Here is an 18,257-nt window from a genome sequence, read left to right as displayed (position 1 = left end):
TTAATTGTATTATGAATGGCCCCAGATGCCCAAATCTGGATAGGAGCTCTGTTATGGTAGGCACTGTACAAACATATGATGAGAGGCAATTCCTGCCCTGAAGCTCTTACATTAATGGCTATTAGCCAGGATGGGTAAGGAATGGTGTCCCTAGCCTCTGTTTGTCAGAGGGTGGAGATGGACGGCAGGAGAGAGATCACTTGATCATTACCTGTTAGGTTCACTCCCTCTGGGGCACCTGGCATTGGCCACTGTCGGCAGACAGGATACTGGGCTGGATGGACCTTTGGTCTGAACCAGTACGGCCATTCTTATGTTCTTAGAAGGAAGGAAAAACTGAGACACAGAGATGTGAAGCAACTTGCCCAAGGTCACATAGTAGGTCATTGGCATGTACAAGTGGGGCCAGATATGTGCATAGGCCTATAGGGCTATGCCAAGGGCCCCCATCTGCTGATATCTTGCAATTGTAACAGAATCAAGACTTCCATTTTTTAAATAAAAAGTAAGTTTCTAGCCTTTGAGGTTGTGAAGAAAAGCTTGAAAGTGTGACCAGGGATTAACAGGTGCAGTGGAGTCTGCTTGAGTCTGAACACAACCTAGAAATAAAGTTCTGAGAAGTGTGAATGACCCCATGCATCTCAATAGGGTGTTAATTCTGAGGCCCACTGCTCTTGTAGGCCCTACCAACATCACTCCAGCAGAGGATTCTGTATATGACAAGAGAAATAGATTGCAGTGGCCAACCCTCACCATCCCACGCTCCCAAGCAAATATTTCCCAGTTGTTGAGGTATGTAGCAAGGCCACTCCCTGCTGCCATCTCTATCTCTCTGGGAAGGGCCCCTGTTGCTCCTGAGGGAAGAAGTTCCCTTGTTGCCACTTTGGTAAGAAGGGGACCTCTTGCCACTCCCCTGCCTCTCTGGGAGTGTGTAGGACCCTTTGTCGTCATCATTCCATGTGGAGTGCAGGGCCATAGCATGGGGATGAGGCCACAGGAGACCCCATATCATGATATATCTAGAGGATCAAATTGCTTTATTCTTGTCCCAGATCTCCCAACTCTCAATCCATGAATGTCTGTGAGCTACTCAGATATTATACAATAACCCTCAGAGAAGAGCCTATAAATAACTTATCATTTTTCTTAATGCATGGTTGCCAAAAAGATAATTGTGCACAGAAAACATCTATTTACAGTACTTAGGCAGAATAGATAATTTCACACACAGATGGTTCACTGCAATTAATTTGAGATATACAGCTGCCAATGATGGCACCTATTTGTATCCACAGATTTTTCAAGCTCATAATATTGAGAATTTGGCTGGATAAGCCAAATGCAACCCAAAGTTAGTGGGCTTAACTCCCACTGAAATGTCTGGGACAAATCCATGAAGTTAATAATGGTGTAGGTTACACGCTGAGTGTAACTTCATTAATAAAACAGTTTTAGGTGGCAGCATATTGTAGCTATTCTGCCTGTCAGTGGGTGTGCGCCCCGTAAGTGTATTACATATAGAAATTGGGTAGAAAAGGGATGATGCAGCAGGAAAAGCACAACTGATATAAAGACACAGCTGCATCCCAACAACAGCACAACTCATGCCATACCATTCACAGTGCTCCCAGGACTAAACAGAATCCTGGCAGCAACAGCTACAACTCTACTATCTCCTGCCACCCCTCAAAAATGAAAAAAACCAATAATACTCAAATGAGTAGTATAGCCAGGGACTGATTCTCTACTGCCATGCACTTTCCGTAGTCATTGATATCAGTGCAAGCACTCCCATCCATGCACTGATACCTGTACCTCCCTTTAATTGGGTATGTAATGCTCTAATATTTCTGTACTGGTGTGCAAGAGATCTTAAAGACTGTATGGCTACATGGCACAGTGAAAAGCCTGCTACACCCACACTGCCGTACATAGCTATATGTGTCAGTGAAAGGCTGTGGCCGGGGGGAGACAGCAAGGAAAAGCTTTGGTAGCTCCCCACTGCTGGAATCTTTCCTTGCAGGGGAAGACTACAGCAGCTGGGAGCTGCCGGAGTCTTTTCCTGGGGATGGGAAAGGCTGTAGCAGCAGGATGCTGTGCTGCTAAAAGTAGCAGTGGAGAGGGAGAGTCATGGAGTGGCTGAGTAGAGAGCTGTGAAATGTATGTACTTGGGTGCATACCCTCACCCTTCAGGTATGTCTTTATTCACCTGAACCATGCATCACAAGCTACAATTCTATTTATACCCATGCTAGCAGGGGCTATGCATGTATGTACTCTACACACCACTGAAAGACATGTGCAGTATAGACATACTTTACGTTGTCAGTAGGGGTGATTTCCCTTGTTAAGCACAGCCCTCTTGAAAAGGTAGAGATTAGATATGGAAGAACCGTACTAGGTCATCTTGTCCACTTCCATGCCAATGTAGGACTGTGGCCTTCAGTGTTTAGCGCAGTCCTATTTTAAATGAGTCAGGGAATGTGACTTCCACCACTTCCCTTGAGAGTCTGCCTGTTCCACAATCTACTCGATGCTACTGCTAAAAATTGTTTCCTCCTGTTCATCTGAAATGTTCCCTCGCTCTAGTTCATCGCATAACTCCTGGCTGTACTCTTTGGCTTTTCAGTTCCCTCACCATTGCTTGCACTATAGAAACAAAATATTTATAAATGGTTACCATGATATAAAGCATATTTGTTCTTGGCTTCTGTTCTTGTAAATTGATCCTCCCCAACCCCTAGTATTCAGGTATCCAGAACTGTGTGTAGTATGTATCAGATGAGAGCCGTAGTACACAGTGAGTGTGATCTTGAGAGCAACCTCAGCTTAGTCTCACTCTTTAGTGGTACCTATCAAGTTGTGAGCACAAATGTCATTCAGACATCTACCAGTAAGTACTATACCTGACTGCATGTGCAAATCAAGTATAGTGACTTCACTTGAAGTTTCTTTCATTTTAAGAGATAGGTAGTTCTACCAGTTTAAAGATGCAGATAGGCACCTATTGGGATTTTCAAAAGCACCTAGTGACATCAATGCAATAGGCACCTGGGTGCTTTAAAAACCTCACTGTGTGCCTAGTGCAGTGGAGCCTAGTCATGAACCAGAACTCCTACGTGCTATGGTAATACAAATTAATAATAATAATAATAATAAATATAATTAATAGAAGGCTGATAGGCTGTCTATCTGTAGGAGAGCAGGGATCGGCGGAAGAAATTGTCACGGCCCAGCTAGGCATTTCCCTGAGTTCGCTTTCTCAGCTCCGGTTACTATAGGTCACAGTGCACCAGCCTCAACCAAGCATGACCGGTTGAGACCGCTATGTGGGAAAGTCCCTGGTGGTGGGCCACGGTAGGCGGTCCCAGAGGGCGGGTAGTTTTGCCTTGCTATGTTTTGTGCTGCTCTGCTGCTAGCGAGATAAATAGGAGCCCGGTTTATATTGGTCTCTGGACTTCGAACCAGGCCAAGTTGTAGGGCGCTGGGTTCCCCGCCTTAGTGACAGCAACGAGCGGAGTCCCCGTTGCGGGTGTGTCACGGTATCCTTCATTAAAAACCAATTACTCTCAGCGTGGAGTCGGTCTCGTCCTTGCAGAGTACCTCGGGCCTTTTGAGGCCGTAACACTATCCAACATGCTTTCACTGTGATATATTAACTTAAAAATGGAAGAAAATGGGTGTGGGGAAATAGCATAAAAATCTCTAAGCAAAGTGTCATGAAAAAATGTTTTATAGAAAACTGTTTTGATGGTGAATCTTATCTACGTGGCTTTATTTCCTTTTTTTTAAGTGTTTCAAAGTTGTTTGACTTTTGTTATTTCAGGAATGATTTTGCAGAGCTTTTTGACATTGTGATCACAAATGCATTGAAACCTGGTTTCTTCTCTCAGACACCAAACCAAAGACCTTTCCGAACCCTTGGTAAGACTCAGTAACGTATATATCTGTTTCTTACACAGTTAGATCTAAGAAATGGGGGATCCAGTCTAGTAGATCTGCAGGTTAAAACTCTCTGACATAAACAAGCATTCAAATAGCAAGTGGAAGAGAGAAGAGATTCTAGATTGGTAGATTAGTTCAATTCCCAAGGCAGGCTACTTGGAGAGGTTACTGAGGAAGTAAAAGTTGTAATGCTGGAAGCAACCTGCAAATATAATGAAAAATGAAGTAAGCTTTTGGTTTAAAACAGAGGAAAAAAAGTCAATATAATTTTGGGCTACATATATTGAGGTATTGCATGATTGGGCACAATGGTGAGTCATTTCTCTGCATTGCATATGCAAGATCGTACACAGAATACTGCATACAGTTCTGGGACAATTCATTAAAAAACATTTAAACAAATTAGAGGAAATTCAGAAAACAAACAAATACACTTACAAGGCTGGAGGAAATGATTTATGGGGAAAGTTTGAAAGTATCTAATATGTGTAATTTGGCTCAGTATTGACTCACAATGGGCATACCATTCACTTAAAAAAATAAAAACAATCCCAAACTTTGTCGCAATGTAGTGAATGAGGTTATTAGACCAAGGCATTAAGGAATGGAGGGTACAAAAAAGGAAGGGCTTGTTAATCAACAAATGTGAATAGACATGTACAACAAGTCAAACAGTTTTGACTGCTTTTCATAAACATCCTCATGATTCTGTAACATTCTAAAAATTAAGCTTATGTGCAAAATAGCAGATTGGCCCAACTTCTAATGCAGTGCAAATCAGGAAAAAAAAAAGGCATATAGAACTGTATTTTAGCATCTGATTTTGGAAAAGACTGTCACTCCAGACCCAAATTAATTTTACCTTTTGAACTCTTAAATTAAACTGCAATGGCAGAGTGGCAATGCATAGGAAGTACTTTCTAATGCCATATCTATTTATGAAGAAGAGTAATAAAAAGTATCTTAAATATATATATTTTTAAAAGAATGAGGTCAAATAGGAAGCTGTCAGTTTGACAGCTTGATATAGAATAGCACAGGAAGGAACTCAAATAAAATATGAATGAATAAGCAAAGACTTTATAAGTGGTAAGCTGTGAAGTTTAAAAGCATTTTTGCTAATTTATCTTGATGGAAATTGAAAATTAAGTATAACTCAGTTCAGATGCTTTTAAAATCATCAGTCTTCTCATGCCTACAAATGGGGGTGTCATTCCCTGAGTCTTTGATGGTGGTGTTGTTTATTTATGTTATAGTAGTGCCAACAGACTCCTGTCAGGATCTGGGCCTCATGGCAGTAGGCATTATATGAACACAGAATAAGAGTTGGCTCATGTTCTGCAGTGATTTCAATCTAAAAAAGACAGGCGAGAAAAGAAAATAGACAATCAACAAATGAGTAATGTGCCCAAACTACAGAAGTTACTAGGTACACGTTCTCCAACTTTTGTTTGCTTTGCTAGCACTGGGGGTTTTTTTTCCCCTTGTTTGACTTGATCTCAAATAAGAGCAAAATGGCCTCATCTTCAAAAAGATGACTCAGAGTATTGACGATACTCTAACAGGGACAAATATTTCTAAAAACAACTTTGGAAATTTTAATGAAACATATTCTGGTGCAGTAAATGGTTAATAATCTAAGATACTCTGTAGTGTTAATCACCTAAATAATGAGTAGAAAAAAATATAATGTTTTTGGTTTTCTGATTAAAAAGTCAAAATTTTCTGCAGGATAAAGAAACCTTTCTGAAAAGCTCTAGTGGAAGTCGGTTGGGTCTTACCAACCCCTTTCCTTCTGCCTGTGCTCCTTGGATGGGCTGCTTGAGCTCAGGTGGCTTCTGCCCAATGGCTTGTTCCTGCAATAAAACGCCCCTCCTAAAATTTGGTAACCTAAGTAACTGCCTGTCTACCCTGTACCCAAAGCTGCTGGTTCAATGGGGCTGAGGAGAGGAAGATGATCAAGAACAGTCAAAAAGGATTCACCAATGGCAAGTCATGCCTGACCAATCTGATTGCCTTCTATCATGAAATAACTGGTTCTGTGGATATGGGGAAAGCAGTGGACATGATATAGCAAAGCTTTTGTTTCGGTCTCCCACAGTATTCTTGCCAGCAAGTTAAAGAAGTACGGATTGGATGAATGGACTATAGGGTGGATAGAAAGCTGGCTAGATTGTTGGGCTCAACAGGTAGTGATCAACGGCTCAATGTCTAGTTGGCAGCCACTATCAAGCAGAGTGCCCATGAGGTCAGTCCTGGGGTTGGTTTTGTTCAACATCTTCCTTAATGATCTGGATGATGAGATTAATTGCACCCTCAGCAAGTTCACAAATGACACTAAGCTTGGGGGAGAGGTAGATATGCTGGAGGGTAGGGAAAGGGTCCAGAGTGACCTAGAAAATTGGAGGACTGGGCCAAAAGAAATCTGATGAGGTTCAACAAGGACAAGTGCAGAATCCTGCACTTAGGACGGAAGAATCCCAGGCACTGCTACAGGCTGGAACTGACTGTCTAAGCAGCAGTTCTGCAGAAAAGGACCTGGAGATTACAGTGGATGAGAAGCTGGATATGAGTCAGCAGTGTTGCCAAGAAGGCCAATGGCATATTGGGCTGTATTAGTAGGAGCATTGCCAGCAGATCGAGGGATGTGATAATTTGGCACTGGTCAGGCCACATCTGGAGTATTGTGCGCCCCCCTCCTCCCCCCCAACTACAGAATGTGAACAAATTGGAGAGAGTCCAGCAGAGGGCAATGAAAATGATCAGGGGGCTGGGGCACATGACTTAGGAGGAGAGGCTGAGGGAACTGGGATTGTTTAGTCTACAAAAAAGTGTGAGGGGGGATTTGATAGCAGCCTTCAACTGCCTGAAGAGGGGGTCCAAAGAGGATGGAGCTAGGCTGTTCTGAGTGGTGGCAGATGACAGAACAAGGAATGATGGTCTCAAGTTGCAGTGGGGGAGGTCTAGGTTGGATATTAGGAAAAACTATTTCACTAGGAGGGTAGTGAAGCACTGGAGTGGGTTACCTAGAGAGGTGGTGGAATCTCCATCCTTAGAGGTTTTTAAGGCCCAGTTTGACCAAGCCCTGTCTGGGATGATTTAGTTGGTGTTGGTCCTGCTTTGAGCAGGGGGTTAGGCTAGATGACCTTCTGATGTCTCTTCCAACCCTAATCTTTTATGATTCTGTGATTCTATGATTCTACATTTCCCCATCCATCAGAAAATCTAAATTTTGTCCCAGTTTTCTAATATTGCTGAGTCAATAAGTTTGTCCTGTTTCAGTGGGTTTCCATTCAAGGTGGGCTCAAGTTACAAAATGAGAATCCTTTTCTTGATTTCAAACTCTGCTCTCCCCCCCCCCACCCCCTACCCCCGTGCAGGGGTGTTGAATCAGGTTCTTGATTGAGCCCCTACCTCATTTACATGTGGTGCTGTAGTAGTAGTTTTTGTTTCAAACTCTGGAGGAAAACCTTTAAAGAAAAGTTTTAAATCTGTCAGTCTTTCATTTTGGAGGAACCACTGTGGTCTATAAATATTTGAAGGAAGAGAACATAAAGAAATTATTGTCAGCAGTAATATGATACTGTATGAGCTGCAGGAATGATTTTTCAGTAGAAAATAATTTTGGAACTAATCCATTTGGAACCATGAAAGTTAATTTTGATTGTGCTAAACACGCATCATTACCTCATTTGTGTGAGGGTACGTCTACACTACGGGACTATTCCGAATTTGCATAAACCGGTTTTGTAAAACAGATTTTATAAAATCGATTGCACGTGGCCACACTAAGCACATTAATTCGGTGGTGTGCGTCCGCGGTCCGAGGCTAGCGTCGGCTTCTGGAGCGTTGCACTGTGGGTAGCTATTCCCTAGCTTTCCCATAGTTCCCGCAGCCTCCCCCGCCGCCCCTTGGAACTTCCGGGTTGAGATCCCAGTGCCTGATGGGGCAAAAATCATTGTCGCGGGTGGTTCTGGGTAAATGTCGTTAGTCACTCCTTCCTCTGGGAAAGCAACGGCAGACAAGCATTTCGCGCCTTTTTCCCCTGGATTGCCCTGGCAGATGCCATAGCATGGCAATCATGGAGCTTGTTTTGCCTTTTGTGACTCTCACCGTATGTGTACTAGATGCCGCTCACAGAGGCGATTCAGCAGCGCTACACAGAAGCATGCTTTTGCTTTTGCATGACAGCAGAGATGGTTACCAGCCATATTGCACCATCCAAACCCTTCCATAAATTGGAACTAAGATGATCATGGCTACCAGTCCTTTTGTACCATTTGCTGCTGTCATAAGTGCCCCTGGCTGCTCTTAGCCAGGGCGCAAAAACAAAATTGGGAATGACTCCCTGAGTCAATCCCTCCTTTTTGGTATCTAAAAATAGAATCAGTCCTGCCTAGAATATAGGCAAGTGTACTAGATAACCACTGTATCATAGAACCAGAGAGCACAGCTGCTCTGTCAGATCCTGCAGAAATTATGATCTGTATGCTATTCACAGGGGGTGCTCCTGTAACAACACCACCTGTTCATTCCGTTCTTACCCCAGCCTTCCTGGGCTACCATACCATTGTCCCCCCACTTGTGTGATGAAGTAATAAAGAATGCAGGAATAAGACATGGTGACTTGTTAGTGAGAAATGAGTGGAAGGCAGCCTCCAGCTGCTATGATAGTCCAGACAGGATGTTAAGCAGTGTGTAGGAGAGAAGCCCAGCATTCCTCTGCTAGTCCAGGGGCAACTGAATCTTTTCTTTACACATGAAGGGTGGGGGCTGATGGAGCTCAGCCCCCTGTTGCTATGATGACGATGGTTACCAGCCATATTGCACCATCCACCACCAGAAAAAATTAGGGCCAGGCGCCCTTGATCGACCTGACGGATGCTAGTCAGCATGGTTACTGCCCCATAGGCTGATGACGAGGACGGTTACCAGTCCTTTTGTACCATCAGCCACCCATGGCAGGGGGGGAGTGATGATGTTGGTGTTGACGGCTGCAGCATCGTGTCTATCTGCAGCATTCAGTAAAGATAGGGTGACATGTAAAAGAGTCAGAGGATTGTTTTCCCTTTCGCTTCTGGGGGTGTGTGTGGGGGGGTGAGTAGATTGCCAAGCTATGCCCTGACCCACCGCGGACACTGTGTTTGACCCTAGAAGCATTTGGAGCTCAGCCAAGAATGCAAATACTTTTCGGAGGCTGCAGGAACTGTGGGATAGCTTCAGTCCTCCAGTCCATGAGCGTCCATTTGATTCTTTGGCTTTCCGTTACGCTTGTCACGCTGCAGTGCGCTGAGTCCCTGCTATGGCGTCTGTCTGGAGATTTTTAAAAAAGGATTCTGAATTTCATCTTCTGTAACGGAGCGCTGATAGAACGGATTTGCCTGCCCTTACAGCGATCACATCCGCATGGTCCGTGCTGGAGCTCTTTTTTTATTTTGATTTCGGACTGCATCGCCACCCGTGCTGATCGGAGCTCCACGCTGGGCAAACAGGAAATATTCAAAAGTTCGCGGGGCTTTTCCTGTCTACCTGACCACTGCATCCGAGTTCAGATTGCGGTCCAGAGCGGTCACTGGTGCACTGTGGGATAGCTCCCGGAGGCCAATGCCGTCGATCAGCGTCCACACTAACCCTAATCCGATATGTTAATACCGATACTAGCGTTACTCCTCTCGTTAGGGAGGAGTACAGAAACCGGTTTAAAGAGCCATTAAAATCGATATAAGGTGCCTCCTAGTGTGGACGGCTGTGGCGTTAAATCGGTTTTACGCTCCTAAAACCGGTTTAAACGCCTAGTGTAGACCAGGCTTGAGTTTCAAAACATGCATCAATCAAAACTGCCAGAACATTGTATACATCATTGCAAGATTTACGTAACTTTTTTTGTTAGAACCAAGGAACTAGTTGTTATTATAACAATACATTTTTGTTTATATAGTACTTCTTCAAAGAACTGTGCTATAAATACTGTAATTTTAAAAAAAAATCATATTGATGGAATTTTCTTATGAAAATTAAAATCTTTAAAAAAATCTCTTCTGTATTGATTTTAAAGCATTTATACTAAACTAAAAATCAAATAGTTTAATAAACAGGTTTATACTGCCATGCAGCTTCAACTCCAGAATACCTCTTCAAGAATCTTACATATGTCTGACTTGCACATCTGTATTTCTTTAGATAGGAAAGAAATTGCTTGCATAGTACATGAAATTCACAAATTTTGACATTAATCTTATAAATGAGGTCAGATCCTTAATTGGTATAAACTGACATAGCTTCATTTAAATCATTATAAGTACCTTGATTTACAACATCTAAGGATTTGTCCCAAGATGTTCATGTAAAGCAACGTCTGCCATGTCAGCACTCCCGTCTTTTGAAAATGGGATATAAGAGCTTTCCATCTTTTTGAACAACTAAATGAATTTTTTTAAAAGATTTTGTAGTTCTGTGAATTGAAGAAAAACCATGGAGCAAATATAGTTCGGTCTCACCTGGTAATTTATGATGTCATACTACTTAATAACATTGAACCACAAATTTATGATATCAGTACGTTGCTAATTAATATGTGCCTAGCACTAATCTTTGAACAGGTGTGCATGAGCCTAACAAATTCTTTATTTTTATTATTATTTTTCTCTTAAATTAAAAATGTCACAGATAACGCTGACCTCCCTGAGTAGCTTCTATAAGTTTGTGCTAGTGGGCATTTCCTTCATGGACCTAAATACTGCCATTATACATTTACACTCAGTTTGTGGAACTCTTGCAGTTTTAGCTCTCAATTTTTCTGTTTTTTCAGGTAATTGTGTGACTAAAAGTAGTAGTGTGTGTGTGTGTGTGTGTAAATAAGATATAGATATGTATTGACTTTGGAAAAATGTTTCATTTTTAAAATCTTACTACACAAAAATGAGATGATATTTATGTGAAATATTATGGAATCATCCTGTGATAGATGTATTAATCATGCATCTTTGACTATCCCGCTCTCCTCCAACCAATCCATGTCAACCATGACTTTTCTAGTTTTCCAAACCTCTGAGCATCTTCAAACAGCTGCCATTTTCTAACAGACCATCACCAAATAAACTTTTTTTCTTCCCCAGATGTGGAATTGCTCTCTTAGATCCCAACATTACCACCATCTTTCAAAAAATTTAAAGGTCCTAAAGGCCAAGACTGAAAAGACACTTTCTTGGGAAAGTCACAGTTTTTCTGTTCATAAAAATGTCACAAATTCAAAGGCCAATAACAAAAAATTGAGAAGGGGTATAAAACCATGTTTCATTGTTTAAATCAGTCTCCAACTATTAGGAATTAGGATGAGATTTTCATGGGGAGCAAATTACCCCACAAATACCTTGCCTTCCTCTGCAAGTTGACCATCTGGAGCTGGACACTGTCAGAGACAGAATACTGGACTAGATGGATCCTGGTTCTGATCCAGTATGATAATTCTTAGGTTTTTATGTTCATGTAGTCTTTCAGGACTAGACATGGAAGCTTTCTATCAATGGAAAGGGTTGACTCAGTTTTCCAGTGGGTCCAAGTACACACTCCTAAATCTGGAAGGTCCTGAAAAAATTTGTTTTCAGTAGGAAATATTTTAGATAAGGTAAGCTCTTTTAGGTTTTTATGGCTCATTATGACTTTGTTACAGTTGGACATATGGTAATTGAGATTCCTGTTTTTACTAACAGAAGAATTTAAAATAACCAATTGTTTTAATCTCTAAAAATCCATGGGTTGGGAAAACCATTTTCCACCCGGTTGTACTGAGCATGCTCCAGAATGGCAGGGACCGAGCAGGATATTCTCTACAGTTGCTGCTCCTGGCTGCTTGGTCACTGGGCAGTGGAACTGAGAGCAGGCGTACTGTCTCTCCTGTGCTCTCAGTGTTCCCCCTGTGGCATCCAAGCAGGGAGGAACAGGAAAAAAACTGAGAGGAATGCAGAGAGCTGGGGAAGTGTGTGTAGGGTGGAACAGGGGGAGAATAAAAGCAGGGAGCTAAGGGGGGCTGCAGGGGCCAATGTGTGTAGAGGTGTGTAGAAGAGGATGGCACACCAAGGGGGAAGGAGCCAGGGAATGGGGTGGAGGAAGGGATGCAGATGCAGAGAGAAGAGGCGTTGCAAAGGTAACCTTAATTCTGGCATTTCCTATCTTTTGAGCACTTGATTTTGCAACCTTTATGTTCTTTTGATGTAGGTGGGGGCGGGGGGGTTGGAAGTATTATTCAGCAAGGGTGACTCTATGTTTTTTGCCACTCCAAGCTCGGCAGTCAGGCAGTCTTCAGAAGCATTTCTGTGGGAGGTCCGCTGATCACACAGATTCAGCGGCGGTTCTGCGGGTTATCTGCCACGCCTTCATCATACTCACCGCTGAATTGCCACCGAAACCGCGGGACCGGCGGACATCCCGCAGAAACACCGCCGAAGGCTGACTGACTGCCACCCTCACAGCGACCAGGAGCCCGCCCCCCGCAGCTTGCCGCCCCAGGCACGCGCTTGCTGCGCTGGTGCCTGGAGCCGCCCCTATTATTCAGAGAAACCTTAAACAGAACGTAATGCTGTACCAGAGTCACTGTGCTGGAGGAATGATTGTTTCTCAGCACGCCTTCAGGCAGCCCCAAAGAATGTGCGTCTAGCCTTATCAGAAGGAACTAGGAAGTAATTTTAAGGGGAAGTCAAAAATGTCTGTTTTTTCTGCCTCTCAGAAAGGCAGAAATGAATAGCAACACCGGCAGCGGGATGTGAGGCGCATGTAAAGTCTCTTCCAGCCACAACCAGAGATGTTCTTTTGGAATTAATGGAATTGTTTTCACTGTCACTTCTCTGGGGATTAGGGCGGTTTGTGTTGGCCCACTTATTAACACACTGTGAGGTCATGTAACAAACAACACATATTTAGAGAGAATACTTCGATATTTTATATAGGTCATCCTAAACAAGTGCCCATAAAGGCCTTTAAAGCACACCACAGCATAATACAGTCTGTTTATGTGATGTATTTTTTAACAGAAAACCTATTTTAGAAATTAATTAGGGTGTATTACTGTTGTTTGTCATATCCCTTCATCTTGGTTAATCGAGAGAGAGGAAAAACATAACAAATAATAGAAACCTTTCAAAGGTGTTTAAATGAGCCCTTTCTGTACTCAACAATGTCTTGATTTTAAGATCTACTATCCCATAATATCAGAGGGGTAGCCGTGTTAAACTGGATCTGTAAAAGCAGCAAAGAGTTCTGTGGCACCTTATAGACTAACAGACGTATTGGAGCATGAGCTTTCGTGGGTGAATACCCACTTCATCAGATGCATGTAGTGGAAATTTTCAGAGGCAGGTATAAATATGCAAGCAAGAATCAGGCTAGAGATAACGAGGTTAGTTCAATCAGGGAGGATGAGGCCCTCTTCTAGCAGTTGAGGTGTGAACATTAAGGGTGGAGAAACTGCTTTTGTAGTTGGCTAGCCATCGTTTAATCCTGAGCTGTCTTGCAGTAGGAGGCTTCTGGGTACACATCTGGCTCTGTTGATCTGTTTCCTTATTTCTTTGTGTGGGTATCGTAGTTTTGACAATGCTTGGTGAAGATTTTGACGGTGTTGGTCTCTGTCTGAGGGGTTGGAGCAGATGTGGTTGTACCTCAGTGCTTGGCTGTAGACAATGGATCGTGTGGTGTGTCCGGGATGGAAGCTGGAGTAGGCATAGCGGTCGGTGGGTTTTCAGTATAGGGTGGTGTTAATGTGACCATCACTTATTTGCAGCATGGTGTCTAGAAAGTGGCCCTCCTGTGTAGATTGGTCCAAGATGGGGTGGATGGTGGAGTGGAAGCTGTTGAAATGATGGTGGAATTTTTCCAGGGTTTCCGTCCCATGGGTCCATATGATGAAGATGTCATCAGTGTAGCGTAGGTAGAGAAGGGCCGTGAGTGGATGAGAGCTGAGGAAGTGTTATTCCAGGTCAGCCATAAAAATGTTCGCATATTGTGGGGCCATGCAGGTGCCCATAGCAGTGCCACTGATCTGGAGGTATATATTGTCATCAAATTTGAAATATCCCATAATGTACCAGTGCTAGAATCAATTTCTGATTCCAGTTGCAAAGCACTGTATCCAGTGCTGTAAAGGGATAATGTTCTTGTTTCCATGCCTAGTGGTTCATGGGGATTTGTTTCTGACATTCCTCTAATACAGCATGGCATTTTGCTCCTCTTACCTTTTTGTAGCAAGTAGTTTGTTGGGTTCTTGGTGGGAAGCAGACTTTTAAGGGTGGCTGTTTGATGTTGCACTGCACAGAGGCTTTGAAGCGGCTCCAGAGACGATGGGAGATGAGAGTGCCAGTGAGGTGACATACAGATATGTATTGTCTGTCTGATCTATGCAGTATTTGTTATTGAAACCGAAAAGGAGCTTTACGGAGATGCTTCATAAAGACAAACTTTTGAAGCTCACAAGCTCTTTTGACAGTATGTATAATGTATGAGCACATGTTCTAAAATCCATTTAAGTTTTATATTTTCTGACACACACCAGGACAGGAAAGGCTGAATATGGGTCTTGTATGCAATCTATATTGAACTCATTAGATTAATTTTTTTTTTTTTGCACAAACTGATCATACACACTTAAAAATTCAGAAGAGGCTGCCAAAATCTAGCATGTCAGGCTCTCTGGCAGTGTGTTTTTTTCCCTCCCTTAGTTTAACTAAGATGAGCAATTAACTATTCCATTCACCATAGGGCAGCTGCACAGAGACCTCAGTGTTATTCACTACAGCCTACCATGCTTTACATGGCAGTGTAAACAATTTACTCAAGGCCTTCTGGTTCGTGAAATAAGACAAGTTGTACATGCTGTAGACAAACAGTAAAAGACGAGGTTTGTATTGTCTAATGATTGAGGACATTTGCCCAACAAATATTTGTTTAAAATTGTTTGATGTTCCGGGATAGTAAAATTGTGGAAATCAACAGATGTTTGGGAAATGAGAACTGGGAATTGATAAACATCTTTCCACTGTATGTTTGGTCAGTGATGATGGTCAGTGCATCCTTGCAAATAACCACGGGGTAGGTGGGAGGGGAGGGTGCATTGAATGAATGAAAGTTAAATCCTTATGTTCTATTGCTTGTCAAATAAAAATTGCCTTAGTTACAATATTACTCTTCTTTGAAGTCTGTTTATACATACACAGTGTAGACATTTAAAGCTGGGTGAAATAGAGCTGGACTGGCATGTCTTTGCATTCTTGTATAGAATTGTTGGCTAAAATACTAGACAGAAAAACAACCTAGTTTTTAAGAGAAGGTGTTAGGAGAAAGTGTTTCCTGTGTACTCTGAAACTTAAGTTGTTTGAACAAATGATCCAAAACGTGTGTGTCATACATAATCATGGAACGTGGTTGGTGGGCATGGTTTATAAAAATAAAAAAAGTACATATTTAATACTTTGTTTACATTGTGAAGATAACAAACTAGTTATAGTAGAACGTCAGAGTTACAAACACCTCAGGAATGAAGGAACTTCGTAACTCTGAAATGTTGGTAACTTTGAACAAAACGTTTTGGTTGTTCTTTCAAAAGTTAGCAACTGAACATTGACTTTATTCAGCTTTGAAATTTTACTATGCAGAAGAAAAATGCTGCTTTTAACCATCTAACTTTAATTGAAACAAGCACAGAAACAGTTTCCTTACCTTGTAAAATCTTTTTTTAAGCTTTCCCTTTATTTTTTAGTAGTTTACGTTTAACACAGTACTGTACTGTATTTGCTTTTGTTTGTTTGTTTGTTTGTTGGCTCAGCTACTGCCTGATTGAGAACTTCTGGTTCCAAATGAGATGTGTGGTTGACTAGTCAGTTTGTAACTCTGGTGTTCGTAACTCTGAGGTTCTACTATAGATGTTTGTGCAAGTGAAGGAGAGGAGAGGGTGAAAGAAACAAGATACTACTATGAATATAAAGAATAACTGTAGATTACTAAATTCAGCTAAATCAATATAAGCCCAGTTGTAAAATAAGAGTTTCCATATAGGGCTTTTGCATCAGTTTAAGTAACTCAATGTTAAAACTAGTTTTAGTTAAATTGGTGCAAGTCTTGTATGTAGACAAGACCTAATAGTTATATTGTGTGGTAGGGAAACCTTCTATCACAATATGTACTAACTGGCACTCTTTTGGCCATCTCAGAAGAGATACCAATGCACATTGAGAACACCCTGGTATATTTATTCTAGAATGGGATAGAGGAATGTTGATTCAGCAGCACTGGAAGGTTGGAGTCTCACTGCTTCTAATCTACCTATTCTCTGGATCAGTTTATTTTCCAGTGCTGTTACTCTGACATTTTATACATACTAAATTCAATTTTTTAAAAAGTCACCAATTTTTTTAATTAAAAAACTTCCAGTGTTTTTATTAGAGAATGTCCACAGTCTTTAAAAAACAGATGTCATGTTTTAGTGTTAGTTGTCAGTATCAAAATTGATATTATAAACTGACCCATAGATGGCATTCTCCAATGCTTATTCTTCTGTAGAAGGGAAAATGCAAGTAAATGTGCCAAGCCAAGTGTTTTATATTTTTGTATAGTGTTCAAAATGTCCGTGAAGATAAAAAGTTCTTCATCCAAAAATCCAAGCAGTGGAAAAAAATAGTACAGTATTTTTGCATAAAGACAGTAGGGGTTGCTTCAGCTGATTACCTTTGATATTCAATACTGTGTTTGGCACTAAACTGATAAGAAAATTACACTAGGCTGATTTAAAAGAAAACTAAAACTGCTACTTTCAAAGGCTGGATATACACAATATTCCTTTTGTTAAGGCTGGAAAACATTTTTAGCATAAATTGCCAAGTGCTCTGAAAATAACATTAGTTCCCCCTGAAAAATGTATTTCTATACTGAATCAATCTGCACGATCAAATAATCACTTTAGCAAAATCCTGTTTATTATTATGCATTATTTATATTACATTAGCTCCTAGAGGTCCCTGTCAAAATCAGAGCCCCATTTTGCTAGGTGCTGTACAAATACATGACAAGAGGCAGTCTCCATCCCCAAAGAGTTCACAAATTCAAATAGACAAGAAAGAAAAAAAGTGGAGAATGCTGATTCACTGAAACTTGTTGTGGAAACTTTAATTGGGAAAGTTTCTCAGGTCCAGGATGGAAATTCTGGGAGGCATGAAGGGGAGAAAGAAGAGAGACTAACAGACCCTCACAATAGTCAATAGACTGGTTTAAGTCAATACCCAGGATTAAGTCCCTGCTCCAACTCAGGCTGGTCTAACTCACATCCCAGATGAGTGCCCTAACCACCAGGATATAGAGTCAGTCTCTCTGGCCCAATAAATATTTAATTATTTATACGAAGTGGAACAACTCCAGTGGGAGAGATTGAGAGAAAGAGGTGAGGGGGGAGGGGTTATTCTATAGCCCAGCAGTTAGAGCTATTTGCTGTTTTGGGGGAGGATCTTGCTATTTCTGCACTGGAACCAAACCAGATTCTGACACCTCAAAATTTATTGCAAAATGGAATGATTGTTTTCTGGGCAGCTCTAATTATTACCCCTCGCATAGGTGGGAAACTGAGGCACAGAAATTAAGTGGCATACCCAAAGTCACATAGGAAATCCTGTGGCAGATCTGGAAATTGAACTCAGTTCTCCTGTGTACCAGTCCAGAGCCTTAACCACAAGCCTATCCTTTGACATGGAAATACTACTGTATTGAAGTGAAATATGTTTTCTCTTCTTTCCTCCCTCCAGATTTATATTTGAAATAGCTAAAAAAATAATAGATTTGATGCTGGGGTAAATAAAGAAAATATAACAGCAATTACATCCCTAAGATCTTCTTTCTATAATGAAGTTATGGACCATTATTTTCTTTACACTTCTGTACCATTTCAAAATGTATCTACAAAAGATTACCTGTTCTGTACTAAGAACTATTTAACCTGAATTTATTTGAAGGTAATAGCCTTCTTCGTCAGGCTTACTAGCCTAGTGGGAGTGGGGAAGCAGTAGACATGATGTATTTTAAATTTAGTGACACTCTTGACAGTCCCACATGACACCTCATAAGGAAACTAGGGAAATATAGCCTACATGGAATTACTATAAGGTGGGTGCAATATTAGTTGAAAGATGATACTCAAAGAGTAGGTATCAAAGGTTCGCTGTCAATTTGCAGATGACCCCAAGCTGAGAGGGGTTGCAATAACTTTGAAGGGCATGATTAAAATTCAAAACGACCTTGACAAATTGGAGATTTGGTCTTCAGTCAACAACATGAAATTCAG

The 18,257-nt window shown here is 41.5% G+C and overlaps 1 protein-coding gene across 1 annotated transcript in view; it reads left to right on the top strand.

Moving 5' to 3' along the window:
• The window catches only part of LOC120400755 (dermatan-sulfate epimerase), a 267,676-nt gene that overhangs the window by 128,057 nt on the left and 121,362 nt on the right, over positions 1-18,257 (top strand). Inside the window, exon 8 of the mRNA XM_039529703.1 lies at positions 3,827-3,924. Coding sequence (XP_039385637.1) covers positions 3,827-3,924 — 98 coding nt within the window. The remainder of the gene's footprint in view (positions 1-3,826; positions 3,925-18,257) is intronic.

The sequence above is a fragment of the Mauremys reevesii genome, linkage group 3 (assembly GCF_016161935.1).
Source record: "Mauremys reevesii isolate NIE-2019 linkage group 3, ASM1616193v1, whole genome shotgun sequence".
Taxonomy (NCBI): domain Eukaryota; kingdom Metazoa; phylum Chordata; order Testudines; family Geoemydidae; genus Mauremys; species Mauremys reevesii.
This window is presented reverse-complemented; position numbering and strand designations above follow the sequence as displayed.